The sequence below is a fragment of the Chlorocebus sabaeus genome, chromosome 8 (assembly GCF_047675955.1).
Source record: "Chlorocebus sabaeus isolate Y175 chromosome 8, mChlSab1.0.hap1, whole genome shotgun sequence".
NCBI lineage: Eukaryota > Metazoa > Chordata > Mammalia > Primates > Cercopithecidae > Chlorocebus > Chlorocebus sabaeus.
The window spans coordinates 40,446,277-40,464,392 of NC_132911.1; the positions used below are offsets into that span (position 1 = coordinate 40,446,277).

The 18,116-nt window shown below is 40.9% G+C and overlaps 1 protein-coding gene across 3 annotated transcripts in view; it reads right to left on the reverse strand.

Moving 5' to 3' along the window:
• ZMAT4 (zinc finger matrin-type 4) overlaps window positions 1–18,116 on the reverse strand; it is a 366,003-nt gene that overhangs the window by 146,341 nt on the left and 201,546 nt on the right. For all 3 annotated transcript variants that reach the window (XM_007962274.3, XM_073018043.1, XM_007962271.3), the window contains exon 4: window positions 12,337–12,493. In XM_007962274.3, the coding sequence (XP_007960465.1) occupies window positions 12,337–12,493 (157 nt within the window). The remainder of the gene's footprint in view (window positions 1–12,336; window positions 12,494–18,116) is intronic.

Genomic DNA, 18,116 nt, shown 5'->3' on the forward strand with positions numbered 1-18,116 from the left:
GAAGGCTACTTAGAGCCTGAATTATTCAGATGTGTCACCCATAATCATTAATTTAACTATGGCTTGGTCACAAATTGCATACTTCATTATTGCCACACAGACACAGATGGAAGGGCGCACACGAGAGAAAATATGAATGATTTATTTTGAGGGATGTTTTTAGGACAAGTGTATCATTAACAGTCATTGAAGACATAGCTGCTTTAAAACCTGCTACTCCAAGGGCGCATCACCCATCAAGACCATCCACAGCACTCGGCAGCTGATTAAAGAAGCTCATCTCAGGCCCCAACCAGGACCACAGGATAAGAATCTGCATTTTGCAAGAGGCTTGAGTGACTCATATGCAAATTAAATTAGGAAAGCACTGGATTAGGTTCCTGTCAGAATCACCTTGGGGATGTTTAGACACTCAAGGACCCCAGACCCACTTAGGCCACTTAGCTCAGAATGGCTTGGGGTGGGGGGTCCAGTCATGATAGATGTTAAAGCTTTGCAGGTACCTCCAATGGGCAGACAGGACTGGGAACCCTCAGACTGGATCAACAGCGTAGGGATGGGCTTCACTTGCACCTCAGCCGTACCAAATATTCATATAGTCATGTTTCATTCATTCAACTCTGTTCTGGCACTGTGCCCTGCCTTAGGTACAGAGAGCCATCCATGACCTCATGGACCTTAAGGTCTGAAACAGACATATTTTGAACTAATTTTACAGAACTGCTTTATTAAGATGTACTAATTCTACAGAAGTGTGTGCTTTAAAAAAAAATCATAGGCGAGGCACGGTGGTTCACACCGGTAATCCCAGCACTTTGAGACGCTGAGGTGGGAAGATTGCTTGAAACCAGGCGTTCGAGACCAGCCTGGACAACATAGTGAGACTGCACCCCCAGCTACTTGGGAAGCTGAGGTAGGAGGTAGTCTTGAGCCCAGGAATTCAAGGCTTGAGTGAGCTATGATCACGCCACTGTACTCCAACCTGGGTAACAGAGCAAGACCCCTGTCTCAATGAAAAAAATTAAAAATTAGCCTGGCATAGCAATGCACATCTGTAATCCCTGCCACTCAGGAGACTGAGGTAGGAGATTCCCTTGACCCCAGGAAGTTGCAGTGAGCCGTGGTTGTGCCACTGCATTCCAGCTTGGGCAACAGAGCAAGTCCTTGTCTCTACAAATTAAAAAAAAAAAAAGTAATAATAATTTTTAAAAATCATAAGAACAATAGGTACAAAGAAAATAATATCATGAAATATCATTTTGAAATAAAACTAAAACTAGATTCAAATATCAACTCTGGTGGGTTATTTGACCTACAGCGAGAATATTTTCTAAAATAAAATGGGGCCAGTGGTTCAATTTCACACCTTTGTTGTGAGGATTAAAAGTGTCTGTTTGACAAAAGTTACTTTGCAGGCATCTTGAGCACAGAGAAAACTAAGACTAGAACCCAGATCCCCTAACTGCTGCCCTCAGTCCCACATGAGTTCTTTCCTCAGTCCCACATTGCTGGGCTGCGGAGAACATGGGGCAGGAAGAGCGGTTGGTAAGAGTGAGTCAGAAAAGCTAGTGCAATGGTGGTGGCATGTTTCTGTAGCTGGTCGTAAGTTTGCTGACACGCCAGCAGAGATTCCTTCAAAGTCATCCAGGAAGTTTTACAGAATAATAGAAAGTATATATAAGAGCCAGAGAGATGATATGAGGAAGAAAAGTGTATGATGCAGGATAAAGGATGTGGATTTACTTAGCCAGAAGACGGGGCACTGAAGAGTAACTTAATGATACTTGAGACACACAGAAGGTGACAGAATTTGGACTGATGGCCAGCTGTTTCCCAAAGCTGCTGAAAAACAGCTTTAAAACAAGAAGAGAGGGAACTTAAGGGAGCTGGTCCCTGATGTGAAGGCATGCTGACTGTCCCAGAGAGGGTGGTTCTCGGAGGTTAGTAGAATTAAGGATTATTAATACCTGATAGGGGAGGGGGAAATATTGGGTAAAGCATACCAGACAATGAGAAAGATTTAAATAGAATCTTATTGGAAACAGAAAACATGTTGGTAATTCAAGATTCATGAACTTCTAGGTTCATGAACTTCTAGGTTCATGAATTGGATTCTTGGAATCTTGGAATCATGGAACTATGGATGAAACATTTTGTTTAAAAAAAAAGCACGGTATTTGAATATTAAATCATCAGGATTCATCAGATGTATGGACCTCTTTCTCTCTGACTTACTTTGACTACAAATAAAACCTCCCTTTGTATCAAAAAGGATGGACTAAATGTTCATTTACCATATATACCACAGTGAATCCTTCCTTCGCCTTCTCATCAGCATTCTTGATATATTAGTTTTGCTAACTGAAAATGAAAGGGCCAGGTATTAAGATTTCATCTGCTCTGCAGAGTGAAATGCAAAACGAAGCTGCTAATGATTAGCAGTCTGCGCTAATCAAGAAATAATCACAGCAAGAATTCACGGGTAGGCCTTCCACCCATCTCCTGCTTCTCAGTTAAGTGGTCTCAACAAGTGACAGAAGAGCAGCAGCAATCCCTCCTTCAGATGACTGAGGACCCCTGGCTTCCAAAGACTTACCAATTTCTAAGTCTTGAGGATCGCACTCAGAATGCCCAGATCATGTCTTCAGCCAGTACCACCACCAGGAAAAATTGTTGCCTCCAAAAAGAGTTGCAAAAACTTCGTTGCTTAGTCCTTCAATGCAACTGAGCAACAACAACAACAACATATTTAATAAAATAAAATAGGCCAGGGGTGGTGGCTCATGCCTGTAATCCCAGCACTTTGGGAGGCCAAAGCAGGTGGATCACAAGGTCAGGAGTTCAAGACCAGCCTGGCCAACATGGTGAAACCCCATCTCTACTAAAAATACAAAAAATAGCTGGATGTATTGGCACACACCTGGTAATCCCAGCTGCTCGGGAGGTTGAGGCAGGAGAATTGCTTGAACCTGGGAAGCGGAGGTTGCAGTGAACTGAGATTGCACCACTGCACTCCAGACTGGGTGACAGAGCAAGACTCTGTCTCAAAAAGATAAAAATAAAAATAAAAATAAAAATGAAATGAAATAAAATAAAATAAACTTGGTTGGGCCTCTTTAATCTCCCATTTGCAATTCATGGTACCTCGAGATGGCCAAAATATACTTATAAACCTTAGGTGGATTTACAATTAGAACCATAAACTACTGAGTGCTCAACAAACAATTGAAGAAAATCACTTAGCAGGAAATCCTGCACAAAACAAACAACTTCTCTGAAGGCTGGCAAAGTGAGGAAAATACATTAAATTTCATATTTCTGTTTTCAGTAAGTGAACATGCTAGGTGTCTGTGTCATGTGACAATTTACATAACAGAGTAACCTATTGAGAAATTAGAAATTATTTTCTTATGGGCTCACTTCATTAAAATGAGAGGAATTTTTGCATTCCATTCCAAAATGGTAGCTAGGCCCTGAAGTCTGGTTTTCCCCACCTCTGGGAGAGAATGAGCAAATGGATTTGTGTTGAGTTGTCTGAGAGGCAAAGGGATCTGAATGCCAGAGAAGAGTATGCCTGGTGTCAGGAAAGTAATCGACTTCTTGGGGACTAGGAAAAAAAGGGAGTTGTAACTGTTGATAGAGATCTGAGCAGCTTAAAAACAGTGTGTCCACGGCGGTGGGACCTCCCTAGGAATCCTCCCACGGGGCCTTGGTCTTCTCTTCTGTGGCCTAGGTTGGAACAGAGGAGACTTGGCCCGTGAAGAAAACAGATGATTAAAATACACTTCTGAGGGAGCCCCAGGGCTGGATCTCCAGCCTGTGGAGGCTGAGAACACAACAGTATCCTGGGTGAGATCATAAAGTAGCCAGAGTCCATAGGTCGAGACCTCTCTGAGCCCTTTGAGTAGCGCTAAAGAGGGAGAGGGTACCCCAGTGAATGGCTGGGGCTGGTCTTCTTACCAACCTTCAGGGTCAGAGAACAGAAGTAATTTACATGAATTTAGAAAATATTTTAAAATGTTATATTAATCGCACTCAAATGCCATGCAGTAATTTCCATCCATCACATCTGATTCTTAAAGAAACCAAACTGAGCATTAAGCAAGAATTTTGAGGCTGATGTTTAAAATGTAGGGATATTTCAAAGAATGAGAATACAGTTTGGGACATTTACTATCCATTATTTCAGGTGTGATGCTTACTTTATGAGTGTCTTCTCAATTTCATAGACTAGACACTTTTAGGGTTCTTATCTTTAATAGATGATTCAGGAGTTGTTGCCAGAAAATCTTTCGCTTGTAGTTTTTTCTGAATAGTAATGCATTTTGTGTATGAATTTCAAGTCCTGACCATGTCTGCTGTTGACAGATTCAGAGTACACACAGGAAATTGATTATTTTATTGCTCTACTATTTTCCTTTATAAAAGTACATCAGAGAATATTTTCTGAAATAAAGGTATAACCATATCATAAAAGCTGCCGAGATAATCAGCTGTCTTATATCAGTATGTGATCACTCAAAAGAGAAGAGCGAGTTTATGGTATTGAAAAGGATTTGTGAAAATCACCTAGGCAGTAGGCTCCTTGTTAAAATCTTCAGTTTTATCCAATCATTGATCTCTTGTTTCATTAGCCATCAACTATAAAACAAAAACCGCAGCAGTCTTGATCTAATCATTGCCTCAAGCTTGCTATGACCCAGTGCAGAAAAATTATGGCCAAAAGAATTCAGCTTACCTCACATTGCTAATGGATTTAAATCTTACTCACTGTAGGATAGGCATGGACTAACTGGCAAGGTTTCTCCTGTCAGTGCCACTAGGGAAGCATTACTGCAAGAGCAGTGTCTTTGCTGTCAGCCACTTGTATCACCTTGGGTAAATGATTTCACCCCTCTGGGCTTTAGTTTTCTCACAAGGTATCTGAGATGGCTAAAATAATGATCACTAAGCCCCTTCCAGCTCTGCAATTCTGTGAATCTATTACTTACATTTATAAACTTAGAAAAGCCAAAAACATCACTGGAACAAATGCACTGATCTAGAGATGATGCCTCAGAATATGCCAGCTTTCCTAATTTAAAAGAAGATGCACCACTATTAAGATCTGCCTGTTTGACAAACTATTCTTTGCATCTATTAAAACAAGCATCCAGACAGATTATGCCACACAAACCAAATAACCTGATTCAGATGAAAGAACTGCTATGGTGTATAAAATCTTATATGTAGATATGAGGTGCTGATTGAACCTAGAGTGAATATATTATTCAAAATTTGAATTTATGTAACTTTCAAGCAGATCTAGAATACCCTGATCTTTACTTATTCAACAGAGAACTTAAATAAGCAATTCTGTGTCTGGCATGGAAATTTACGTAAAAGTTCTGAAGCTCTGTCTCTCTAATTTTCAACAAGAAATAAGGAAAAAAAGAAGAGAACCAACAAGATTTTAGAAGAGGAATATACAATAAACACACTTACGACATATGCAATGAATGAGATCATTGCTTATCTGTTCCTTTTCTTACATTGTTTACTGTTCCTGCAAATAAGAAATACTTGATTTAAAGTGTATAAATATCTGTCTTTGTTGCTACCAATCCACTTAGTGAGAGTCTTGGATTTTGAAATATTCTATTCAGTAGATGAGCAAATATCAGTAAATCACTTTATGAAACATTATGTATTGCTGGAAATGAAAAACAGGTCAGTTTGACTTGCAATTCTGTATCTTACAATATAACATCAGGCAAGTTACTCAGCCTGCAGGGTCTCAGTTTCCTCCTCAGTAAATCGGATACAGTAATACTGTAAACATCATGCTTTTTATGAAGATTAAATCAAACAATGCATGTGGTGTATCTGTATAACATCTTTACAATTACAATTATCAGTTATAATTACTGATTCCATTATTAAGCTAGGTTCAGTCTATTCAACTATGTATAGTTTTACCACACCCAGAATCTTTCAAATATTATATATTCTTATTTAATTGTTGAGAAATAAACAGACATTTTGAAACTTATTTTATATAAATGTAATGAATAGAAAGTACTTTTGCTATGAATGTTGCCTATTCTTGTTATTCATGATAGTTATGTTTTACAAAGTTACCAGGGACACTGAAATAGCAAATACTGAACATTTGCTCCGGAGAAATTTGGGGTTAGGTTCCTAGGAACTTGTGGTTACAAGATTTTGATCAGTCAGGATACAACCTTGATGTTTGTGTGTTTCTGCTTAAATATGTCTGATTTAATATAAATGTTTGGTTCATTAACTTTAAACACACCACCAATGGCACTGTAACTCATGTCTGAGCAAAGCTTATTTTCTCAGTAAGGTTCATCACAGCCTTCTTGTACTTAGGAACATTAGCTAGCACTTCAGCACTACCCTTGGGGGACATTTTAAATGGCAAAGTCACCAACAAAAGGCACAAAATGTGCAAAACACGTGACACTACATAGACTGCAAAAAGAGAGAGAGAGAGAGAGACTTCTTTACAGAATGACAGCTGAAACATGAAGCCAGAATGTCACCATGTTTAACCTCAGTTGGGAATGTGTACTTGGCATGACTCACATTTTTCACAATTCCACACATGTCTGGGAATAACCCCAAAAGTGCCAGGAGAATTAATTTGGAGTTACAAATAAATCATAGTGGATTCATAAATACAGAATCCTCAAACAATGAGGATCAGTTGTGTGTATGCATACACTTGCATGTATTTACATACAAAAATATATCTATTCCACACTCAATTGTGTAGCAGGCACTATAGTATTTTACTTATATCTTCTGCGTTACTATAATAATTCTGTAATGTGTTTCTGTCACTTTACTTATAACAAATTGAGGGCTGTAGAGTTAAAACCACCTGTGAACGTTCCCATGGATATAAGCAGAATTTAAAACTGGGTCTGACTTCATAGCCTCTGTTTGTGGCCTCTGGTATTCTGTGTAGCACCTATTTTACAAAGAAAAGAGTTTTGTAAGATCAAGCAAGTGGATAGGGATGACAACTTCTGGTTAAACTGGAAAACCACTATTTTTTACCATCATATTTGACTAAAATTTAAATAACCAAGGTAACTAAATTTGAAAATAAAACTATAGACACTTAACTGCCTGTCGTTATTCTAATATATGCTTCCAATTTTTACACATCCAACAAGTATTATTAATTAAATGCCTACTATGTGCCCAGAAGTGCAGTCATGAATAAAGGTGGTAATAACTGTGGTCCCTGCAGAGCACACCTCAGAATGGTTCTCTATCCATCCAGCCTTGTTAGTGAAGACACACATAACCCTAGGGCCACTTCAAACTCTGAAGGGTCAAAAATGAAAGAAAGGTTATTGCTAAATTTGATGTCATTACCTGTTAAACTAATGATGTCTGGGAACTATATGAAAGATTGTACTCATATCCATTTTTACTGTGAATGATAGATGTGTTCATGAAAGCTTATAACTGAAACAATAACTTTAAGGGATAATGTAGCCACCAGGATAGGACTCTCCTGTAATACCATACAACCACAAAGTATTACAATAAAGGCTTATTTCTTGTTCATGCAAAATCTAATGCAGTTGAATGGCTCTCTTCCATCTTGTAGCCAGGTCTTAACACACAATCAATTCCAAGTCTGGGGAAGATAAAAAGCAAATGGGTGTCTGATAAGCAAAGTCTCTGCTATAGATGCAGATGAATATTCTTATTAATGCTGGATAGAACCTAACCATTCCGATTATGCATAATCTTAAAAATCACTTTGATGAATGGTGGAAAATGGAGAATAACTATAGTTTAAGGATTCTTTTCCGTACGTCAGATTTTCTCTCATTCATATTTTCTTCAAAAGTAAGTTTCTAAAGAGAACAGTTAAATGATGTTTTCTTCAGGATTTTGAATGAGATCTTGCTGATACGAATTTATCATTAAAAAAAAGAGGTTGGGGGAGGAGAATCACGAGCTGGCAGGCACAGAATCAGGGTCTGTGATCTTTGCCGGTTGCCATCAGTTAACTGGAGTTTGCTCGTATACTGGGTTAGTGTCCCCTCAAATTCACATCCCCCTAGAATCTCAGAATGTCATTTTTTTGGAAATAGGTTTTTTTTGCAACTATAACTAGTTAAGCTAAAATGAGATCATACTGGATTAAAGTGTGCCCTAAGCCCAGTGACTAGGGTGTTTTTTCTTGTTTTCCCTAAGACAGGGTTTCACTCTGTCACCCAGGATGGAGTGCAGTGGTGCAACCTCAGCTCACTGCAGCATCAACCTCCCAGGCTAAATGGATCCTCCCACCTCAGCCTCCCAAGGAGCTTGGACTAAAGGCATGTGCCATTATGCCTGGCTAATTTTTAATTTTTTGTAGAGAAAGAGTCTCACTGCGTTGCCCAGGCTGGTATCAAATTCCTGGGCTCAAGCAGTCCTCCAGCCTCAGCCTCCCAGAGTGTTGGAATTACAGGTATGAGCCTGCTCTCAGTCACATCCTTTTCTTCAGTCCCTATCCCAGGCACCTCCCCAGGTCCCGACTGGTGCACAGCCTGGAAGACTGCTTCCATTTTATACAGAAACTCACACTAGCACCTGTTGTGAGTTTCTGTATAAAAAACCCATTGCCCCCTTGTTGCATGTTCCTCAAGATCATCCAGTATCTAGATCAGGAGTCAGCAAACTTTTTACGTAAAGAACCACAGAGCAAATATTTTAGGCTTTGTGGCCTGGATCATCCCTGTTGTAACGACTCAATTCTGCCATTGGAGCATAAAAGCAGCCACAGACAGTATGCAAATGAATGAGTGTTATTCCAGCGGCTCTGCCAAGCATTTCAGAAATTCTAGTAAACATGCACCCATCTGGAGAAGGCAACTCAAGCTGCAACTCATTCTGCAGGAGACCCAGAAGATGCTTGATCAAAGTGCAGCTTGAGTGGGTGGAAAGGTAGGGATTCACAGATCCCAGCTGCTCACCCTCATCAGAAGAAGTAGCTGGCAGAAGCAATGAGCTGTAGTTCTATTATTCCAACACAGAAATCACTCCAGTTCAAGAGCATGGTATTCACAGGGGTGGGGGCAGCATACCTGAGCAGAAGGGTTCTCTTGCATCTTGATTCAGTTGATTGGATTTTCTATCTTCTTTTTCTTTCCCTTTTGTTTTTATTATAGAAGTAATTTCAAGCCAACTTGGTTAATTAGGCAGAGCATTTCTTAGAGGCAGCCACCACGTGGAAGGTGAAGCCCTGCAGAAGCTGCTGCTGGGTGTGGCTGCAGGCAGTAAGGGAGGATGGCCATCCGAACTGCATTCAGGGAGCTGTACTTGATAGTTCAGGAGGCCATAGTGTGGGTTTGCTTTTCCACTGCCTCCTGGTCTTTCTCCTGTACTTGCAGTAACTTGAGATGAAGCCTCTACCTCATACTCTAAGGCTAGAATTCAGGTTGCTGTTTCGTTCCCTATGCGTGGTCTCCAGCCCAGCATGCTTGCATTAAAGGGTGGTGTCCTGCCACGGTCTTCACAGCCTATCCTTTCCTAGAACCCAGGACTGCAGCAGGCTTTGCTACCATCTGCCAGGCTCTCCCAACACCAGCACACTGTCGGTTCATCTGCATGCTCCCTGGGCCCAGAGCCTCTGATGCTGGTGCCATCTTCCTATCGGGCTTTCAACCCTTAACCTGGGACACCCCCACAAAGACTACTCCTGCTGTTGGGACGCAGAAAACAATATCTCAAAATGAAGGCCTGAGCAACAGCTTCAGAAGTGAAGTTTTTCTCTGACATTCTCCTACCCTCCTGTCTCCCTGTTCCATTCTCCCCCAAGGCTAGCCTGGAAACCTGCTTCTCCAAGGCAGGTCATAGAAACCATAACCCCCTATTCCCCAAAACCAGCCATAAAATCCTAAAAACTATTACTCTAATTTCCCCTCACTCCCCTCACCTTTCTGTGTAAAAACTGACCATAAAGAAATTATCTGACCAACTTTGTTGGAGAGTAGGACATTAGACCCCCTTTCCCGAGAGGGTCCTGCCCCACACCCAGAAGGAAGGAGTGCTGATCAGAGAGACCAAAAAAACTCTTGATAGACAGGCCTTGCTGGGTATCCCTACTCTGTCCAACAGCGTTAGATCATTCCCTTTTTGTGCTATCATATTTCTACATGGCTGCCCTTACTTTGCTGAAGTAACCATAAAAATGGCCAATTTCTACTGCATTTGGGTCTTCATTCTGAAGGCTGTCATGTATACATATTGCATACATTTGCATGTCTTTTCTCCTATTAACCAATCTGCCTCATGTCTGACTACTTGCTCCCTCTAGTAGGAGGCCTTGCTTTCTCTGCTCCCTGCCAACAGTTGGGTTGACACCAACCCAAGCCTGGAGCCAGTTTAGCTTCCTAGGCCTTCCGATCTGTCTGGTGCTGCCACTTTCCAAGATCCTTTCTGCTCAAAGCAGCTTCAGAGTGGAATGGATGGGAGGGCATACTGCAGAAGGGGGTATGAGCTGGGTGTGAAGGGGGTACTGGCACAAGGCAGGACCAACCTGAGCCAGAGCTTTCGGTGCACCACACCCTATTCATTCCCTTCTTGCCTATCCAGTAACCTGGTTTCTGCAACAGGGAGGGCTGAGCCAGTCCCATGAACAGCCAAGACTAAGCCATCAAGTAAAGGCTGCACTTTGTTTTTTCCTTTTCCTGTGGAATATATTGATGACGGCTAACAAATTACCCTCAAGCTCCATTACCCAGGTCTGAGGGTGTTTGAATTCAGGAAAACAACTGGATGCTCTGTTGTCTTGAAACTGTATTTAAATTCATGAAGAACTAGTTTTACCATGTGGTGACTTTTTTTTCTTCTTTTTTGCAGAAAGAATAACTCTCCCATTTGCTAATTGATGTGATAAGCAAACACACACCTTCTCCTCTTCCATCATTACCTCCAAAATTTAAGTTAACAGAAATATTCTGCTTCAGCAGAGAAAACAAATGGGCTGGTTATTAATTCATGGAAAACAGGTAAAAATTTTCCAGTGACTTTTTTTTAAGATGTCTTTTTTAAGAGATTTGACGGGGAGTAGGTTACAAGATGAATATGCAACCTTTAAGGGAGCAAGAATCAGGAGTTTCAACTGACTGGCTGCTTGTCAAAGGTTGATACACAACCTGTGCCCCCAAACATACAGAGTTTGTCTCCAGATTTCATGTGTTTTGCAACCTCATCCTATGCCTGAATGTCACAGCCACCTTTAAAAAAACAATGTTGTTTAAACTAACCAGAAAAATATAGTAAAATGATTCCTTGCGATTCTCTAGGTAAAAGAATACATTTTTCTTAAGAAAAACAGTGGTAAGAATAAAAGCCAAGCATTGTTTCAGACTGTCTCCGGTTTCCAAAACACCATTTACAAAATAATTACACCTACAGTTTATGCATGATTCATTAGACAGCAGATAAAATGTACTGCTAAATTTTAATTGCGTGGAAAGAGTAGGCACCACGAAATATGCCCCCAACTTCTCTGGATTATAACCTGTTCGGTCACGTTTCTGCCACAACATAAATCTTGTCCAAATAGTTTATCTTGATTACATTATAAGAGTATTTTAATTTCATGATGTGATAGACTGCCGAAGAATTTATTTTAGTTAAGCAACTAGAAGGTCAAATCATCAGTTTTCAATATTTAAGGTTTTACTTGTGAAAGTTAATAGGCTTGAATCACAGGATCGCCTGCAAGATGAATCACAGGGTCCCCTGCAAAGATGGTGAGAATGTAATCTCAGGAAAAAAAAAAAAAAAAAAAAAAAAAAAAAAAAAAAAAATCAGTTCTTGGCACACTAAAGTAGTTTTAAAGATTACAGTTTTCCTTTCTTTTCCTCCCACCCTCCCCTGCCAAGGTAAAAAAGGGATGATGTCCTGCATTATACAGACATGGGTAGGGGAGCTCTCTATTACACATAACACAGCATGCATGATCCACTCTAATTGCAGACGGAATCTAGAAAACAGAATATATATCACATCTTATATAATACACAGTAGGCATGATAGACAACATCTTGCAGAACACACACAGCTCTTCAGCGGATGCAAGCTGCTGCAATACTTCATCAGAAGGAGCCAGGATGATAGAATGAGCACCTGAGATGGTATTTAGGGGTCTTACGACAGCCAGGTCTGCTGAGCTCAGCCACCCTAAAGGCTTTGAGTGATATCTACCATTAGGCTCTGGTTCTGACAACTGCCTGTGAAGGAGGAGCATGATCCGCATGACAGGCCAGCCCTTGGTTTTCAGGGTCTCCCCGCGATCACTGTTCCTGCACGTACCTGTGGTCTTTAATGGGGTCTTCTCTCCTAGCAAGAGTTTTAACCTCTTGGCGTGGATTTTGCCTTGATAATGGGAATCGGCCACCACCGCTGAAGTGAATGACATGTTGCAGAGTGTGCAGCACTTGTTCTTATCCACCATGTCGGCATCACTTCCCTGCGCGGGGAGAAAGAAAGGCCACGTTTGAGAGAGACCCATTCCATTCTTTTACAAATGAGGCTTATCCCAGATGAACTAGTGTATTGATACATCTAGTTTTTGTTCTGCAATCTCTCTCTCTCTCTCTTTTTTTGCCTTGCTTTCTACTCATCTTCTTTTTAATTTTTTTTTTTTTTTTTTTTTTATACTTTAAGTTCTGGGATAGGTGTGCAGAATGTGCAGGTTTGTTACATAGGTATACATGTGCCATGGTGGTTTGCTGCACCCATCAACCCATCATCTACATTAGGTATTTCTCCTAATGCTATCCCTCCTCTAGCCCCCCACCCACTGACAGGCCCCAGTACAATCTCTTTTTCTTCATGATAATCATGATCAAAACTTACTCAGTGACTGACTTTGACATACAGTTAGTTAGTAGCTATTGACGCCAGATACTGGGATTTCAGGACAAATTTGTGGAGATGAGTTATCCAAATAAAAACGGAGCCCACAATTAAGAGAGAGCATATTGAGTCTGGCACAGTAAAGGAAAGCAGTCTCTAACTGGACCCATTATACTCATTAAAGTCAGTAAAACATCAGAGTTCAGATAGCCTGAATTATTTAGCAGAAATTATCATTTATTATTCTGTTCTGCTTTTGACCAATTTTAGCCTCACCAGGATACATGGCCACGATGTTCAAGATTTTTAAAGATTTCTTTAAGGAATTGAGTGTTTTTCGTAATTAACTCGATTCTGTATCATAAAGCTATGATGACTATGCTGGCTGGATTTTCTGGGAGAGTTTGTGTAATTTTCCTTTTCTTCAGGAAAGGTGATTCATTAAATGCTGCACAAAATGCTTAAATTCAGCTGGAATTTTATTCCTTTGTAAGGCTTAATGAAAATGAACCATAATTCAGAAAAAAATAAAATCTTGGTCAGAGCCTGTGACCCGCTATTGTGCGCGCAGGTCATCAATTACCTATACTTATGAAGGGGAAGAGTAATCCATTGCTTCCCCTCCTGCTTAGTTAGAAACGGAGGGCAGAACAGACTTTTAGATAAGAAGTTAATCTGTTCCTTAAGGGTGCAGCAATAGCCAAGCATCTCTTTGCTAAAGAGCCAGCTGCAATGAGTATATGGCCCCACAATGGCCCCTTCTCTTATTCCTAGTGAGCCCAGAGAATACAATTTACAATTGGATGGTGAGGAGGATGAGGTGGCACTGGCTGGAAGAAGGGAATTACACAGTTTATCTGCGGAGTAATAAGATGTCCAGACTGCTAGAGAGAGTGTTGCCTTACAAATTATGTGGTAGTTTGGAAATAAACTCCTTCCTCCTTAAGGCATTAGTCCGTAATATCTCTGCGAATTAGCATTTCATCCTTGGAAGGAAGAGGGGTGTGTGTGTCCCAGGAGCAGGAGGCTGACCTGAAGTTCAGGGAGGGACTCCAAACATTGGTGCTGGGATGGAGGCGGTCAGTGAGTGGAAAAGGACCACTGGAGAGAAGAGGAGCTTTCCCAGTGGGTCCTCTCCTGCTAGGAAATCTAGTAGCCCTGAGGTTGTGCCCTTTGGCAATACTCTTGCTAAGAGTTTAAAGCCAAAGTGCTTTAAGTTTTCTCCATAGAGAAAAAAAAACCAAAAAAGTATGAATACTTTTACATCTGTGTGGAATACTATGGAGATGAAATGGACCTGGAGGAAAGGGGCAGGGTTGGCTTCCTGGGCCCCTGAGCTACCTACCTCCCCTGTCAAGCCTAGGAGATGGCACAAAAGCCAGGGAGATGGCATAGACCAGGATCACCAGGAAGAGGTAAATCAGGGAGTTCCTGAACGGTTCCAGCCCATTAAATGAGGAGTAGATCATGCAAGAGGAATGAAAGACCAAACTTGGTGTCTCTTTACTACATGCTAGAGGATATATATTAGTCTCACTTTTTAAAATTTGTATACATTTGAGGGGTACAAGTGCAGCTTTGTGACACGGATATATTGCAGAGCAGTGAAGTCTGGGCTATTAGCGTAACAAAGAACTAAAAATGGAACTACCATTTGATCCAGAAATCCCACTAATGGGTATCTACCCAAAGGAAAAAAAATCATTGTGTTAAAAAGATAACTTCACTCTTATGTTTATTGCAGCACTATTCATAATAGCAAAGATACTGAATCAACGTAAGTTACCATCAATAGATGATTGGAAAAATACAAAAAAACTAGCCGGGCGAGGTGGCGGGCGCCTGTAGTCCCAGCTACTTGGGAGGCTGAGGCAGGAGAATGGCGTGAACCCGGGAGGCGGAGCTTGCAGTGAGCCGGGATCGCGCCACTGCACTCCAGCCTGGGCGACAGAGCGAGACTCCGTCTCAAAAAAAAAAAAAAAAAAAAAAAGAAAATGTAAGTACACACACACACACACACACACACACACACACACACCATGGAATACTACTCAGTCATAAAAAAGAATGAAATCAAATCTCACCCTTTTTTAAAAAGGAACATTATCAGGGTGACAGTGGGTGCTTGAATTATACCACTTTTTCTACCTACTTATGCATGACATAGGTCAAAGAGTGTAATTTTTTAAAATTAGAAACAAGTTCATAAGCCAGAGCTTAATTCTCAGCCTTAGAACCTGTGTATCTGTTCATCTGTGCATTCTCTTTAGAATCTGTGCATCTGTTTCGCCACTTCCAATGAAAACTCCAGCCATGCCTGGCATTTCTCCCTGAAGCTCTAACAGCTAGAAATGTCTAAAGAAAATCTAGGGGCCCAGAGACAGAGGCCAGCATCACCACACAAAATGACTGAGAACTAGTTTCCAGGGCAAAGAGTTGCCCTTAATGAATGAAAAATGGATTTATGGTATTCATTTACCCAACACATTTTTAAGGACCTACTAATTGTGTTAGATGCTGTGGTAGATGAATATGACTCCATGCCCTGTTATCAAGGAGGCTGGCACCAGGAGAATTGGAGAAGCAGACAGAAAATAAGGGGAAGTATTATAATCAAAGAACTAGAGTCTTATATTGGACTCACATTCTCCTAATTGTAAGATAAAAAAAAAATAATGTAAATCAGGACTGTCTGTATGGGTTTTCATCTTTAAGCCTTTCTTAAAGGAAATGCTGGAATGCCCTTCTGAATCACTCCATGTCTAAATAAGTTGTACTAGAATCTTTCTTCCTGGCTCGTCTCATCACTTCCTTGAGGTGAAGCTGCTGCTGCTGCTTTTTTTTTTTTGATTTTTTTTTCTTTTTTTTTTTTTTTTTTTTTTTTTTGCTACAGGGTCCTGCTCTGTCACTCAGGCTGGAGTGCAGTGGTGCCATCATAGCTCACTGCAGCCTGGAACTCCCTGGGTTCAAGCAATCTTTTCACGTCAACCTCCAGAGTAGCCAGGATCACAGACACATGCCACCACACCTGGATAATACTTTTTTATTGTTTGCAGAGAAATAATGTCTACAACCTGTTTACCAGGCTGGCCTTGAACTCCTAGGCTCAAGCAATGCTCCTGCCTTGGCCTCCCGAAGTGCCGGGATTGCAGGAGTGAGCCACTGCACCAGCCTGAAACCACTTCTGGCTCCCTCTACTGTCTGGGATAAGTGAGAACCAGTCTTTGGGTCTCCTGGGTGCCTTGTACATTCTTTTACAGAACATGGAATTACTGTACTTACTTGTTTTCATATTAGTCCGCCTCATGAGAGGGCAAAACTTCTTTAAAGTCTAGGAAATTGTCTCATTGGTAGTGAGGAGTCAGCACCTAGCACCACATTACCACACTGGAGGACCTTCAAATGTGTACTGAATGCATGCAGCAGAGGGTTCGTTTGTGGGATTAGTAACTTGTGTGACATAAAAGTCAAAAGAGGAGACAGGTAACACAGGGAGGCCTATGGCAACCCAACATTTTTCCAACTGACAGAAAGACGTCCAGGTAAAGAACCAGAGATGACAACAATTTATACACTAACTTGAGAGTTCAGTAGGGAAATATGTTAGTTTCGCAATGGTAGTTTTAATATATATATTCCTAGACTTCTGCTTTCCTGGACAATCTCATTATCATATAGAAAAATAAAAAATAATAGAAGAGGAAAACCAATTGTTATATAATAGTGTATCATGGGATATAGTTATACCATAGTTGCACGAGAGGGACCAGGCAATTTTAGGTACCTGATAATAGAGGGGCTGCGAGGCCCTGAAAAGTTAGGCAGCCTTTCATGCCAACAGTACACACTTAGTGAGATACTTTATAAAAGGGGCCAGTTATTCACATAGTGCAATTTTAAGTGCCACTAACACTAACTGCTCTAATGACACTGATGGATACACAACTATGCAGAATTTTTTTTCCTTTTTTTTGAGATGGAGTCTCACTCTGTCTCCCAGGCTGGAGTGCAGTGGTGCAGTCTCGGCTTACTGCAACCTCCGCCTCCTGGATTCCAGTGATTCTTCCACCTCAGCCTCCTGAGTAGCTGAGATTACAGACATACACCCTATGCCTGGCTAATTTTTCGTATTTTTAGTAGAGATGGCCACCATATTGGCCAGGCTGGTCTCAAACTCCTGACCTGAAGTTATCTGCCCACCTTGGCCTCCCAAAGTGCTGGGATTACAGATATGAGCCACCAACGCCCAGCCAACCATGCAGAATTTTAATTGCATATTCTTAGCTACCAAAATCCCAAATTAATGGCTCTTTGCAACTCTAGATTATATCATCTGCTATGGTTTGAATGTGTTGGAAACTTAATCCCTCACACAACAGTGTTGAGCGGTGGGACCGTTAAGAGGTCTGAGCCATCGTGAATGGATTCATGCTGTTATGGAGAGAGTGGGTTTGTTATCAAGAGAGTGGGATTGCTGTTCAACCCTCACTTCCTCTCGGTCACCATATAATGCCCTTCACCGTGTTATGACACAGCAAGAAAACCCTCACCAGATGCAACCCCTCTGTCTTGGACTTCCCAGCCTCCAGAACCATAAGCTGAATACATTTATGTTCACCATGAATTACTCAGGCTGTGGTGCTCTGTTATAGTAGCACAAAAAGAACTAAGATATCACTTTCACTAGAGTGTCTTGCTGCATCCAGAGCAAGGTTGATATATGAACCAGGGTAGAAACTCCATAAAGTTTGATGAATTGACCTCAATGAATATATTTAAAATTTCTGGCTTTAAGATTATCTTTAAAATACGAGTTTCAAACTGGAGGCAAAAATTCAGTCAGACTTTTTAAATGTACCATCCATATTGCTGAAAGAAATAAAAAGAATGCTTGTGGAGTAACCTAAGGCTGCTCAGTCAAAGCATTTTGCAACATTAAAAAGTTTTCAGAAGAATTCAATCAGGATGGAAAACCTCACTGACTCTGGCTAGAAATCTAATCCCCAAACACCTTTCTCTTCTGTTATAAAGATTTCTCTAAGTTAATTCAGATGATTGTCTTCATTCTCTTTTGCTTTAGGTGAAGATAAAAAGCCTAAGAGGGAGACACGCACTTTCAGAATGGCAGAGTGAGGAGTTCGGTGAAACTCCTTATGGAGAAAACACACGTGCTAGGTAAGCTTCACTCAGGCATGCATCATAGTGCTGCTGGCCTTGAGTTCAATGTTAATCAA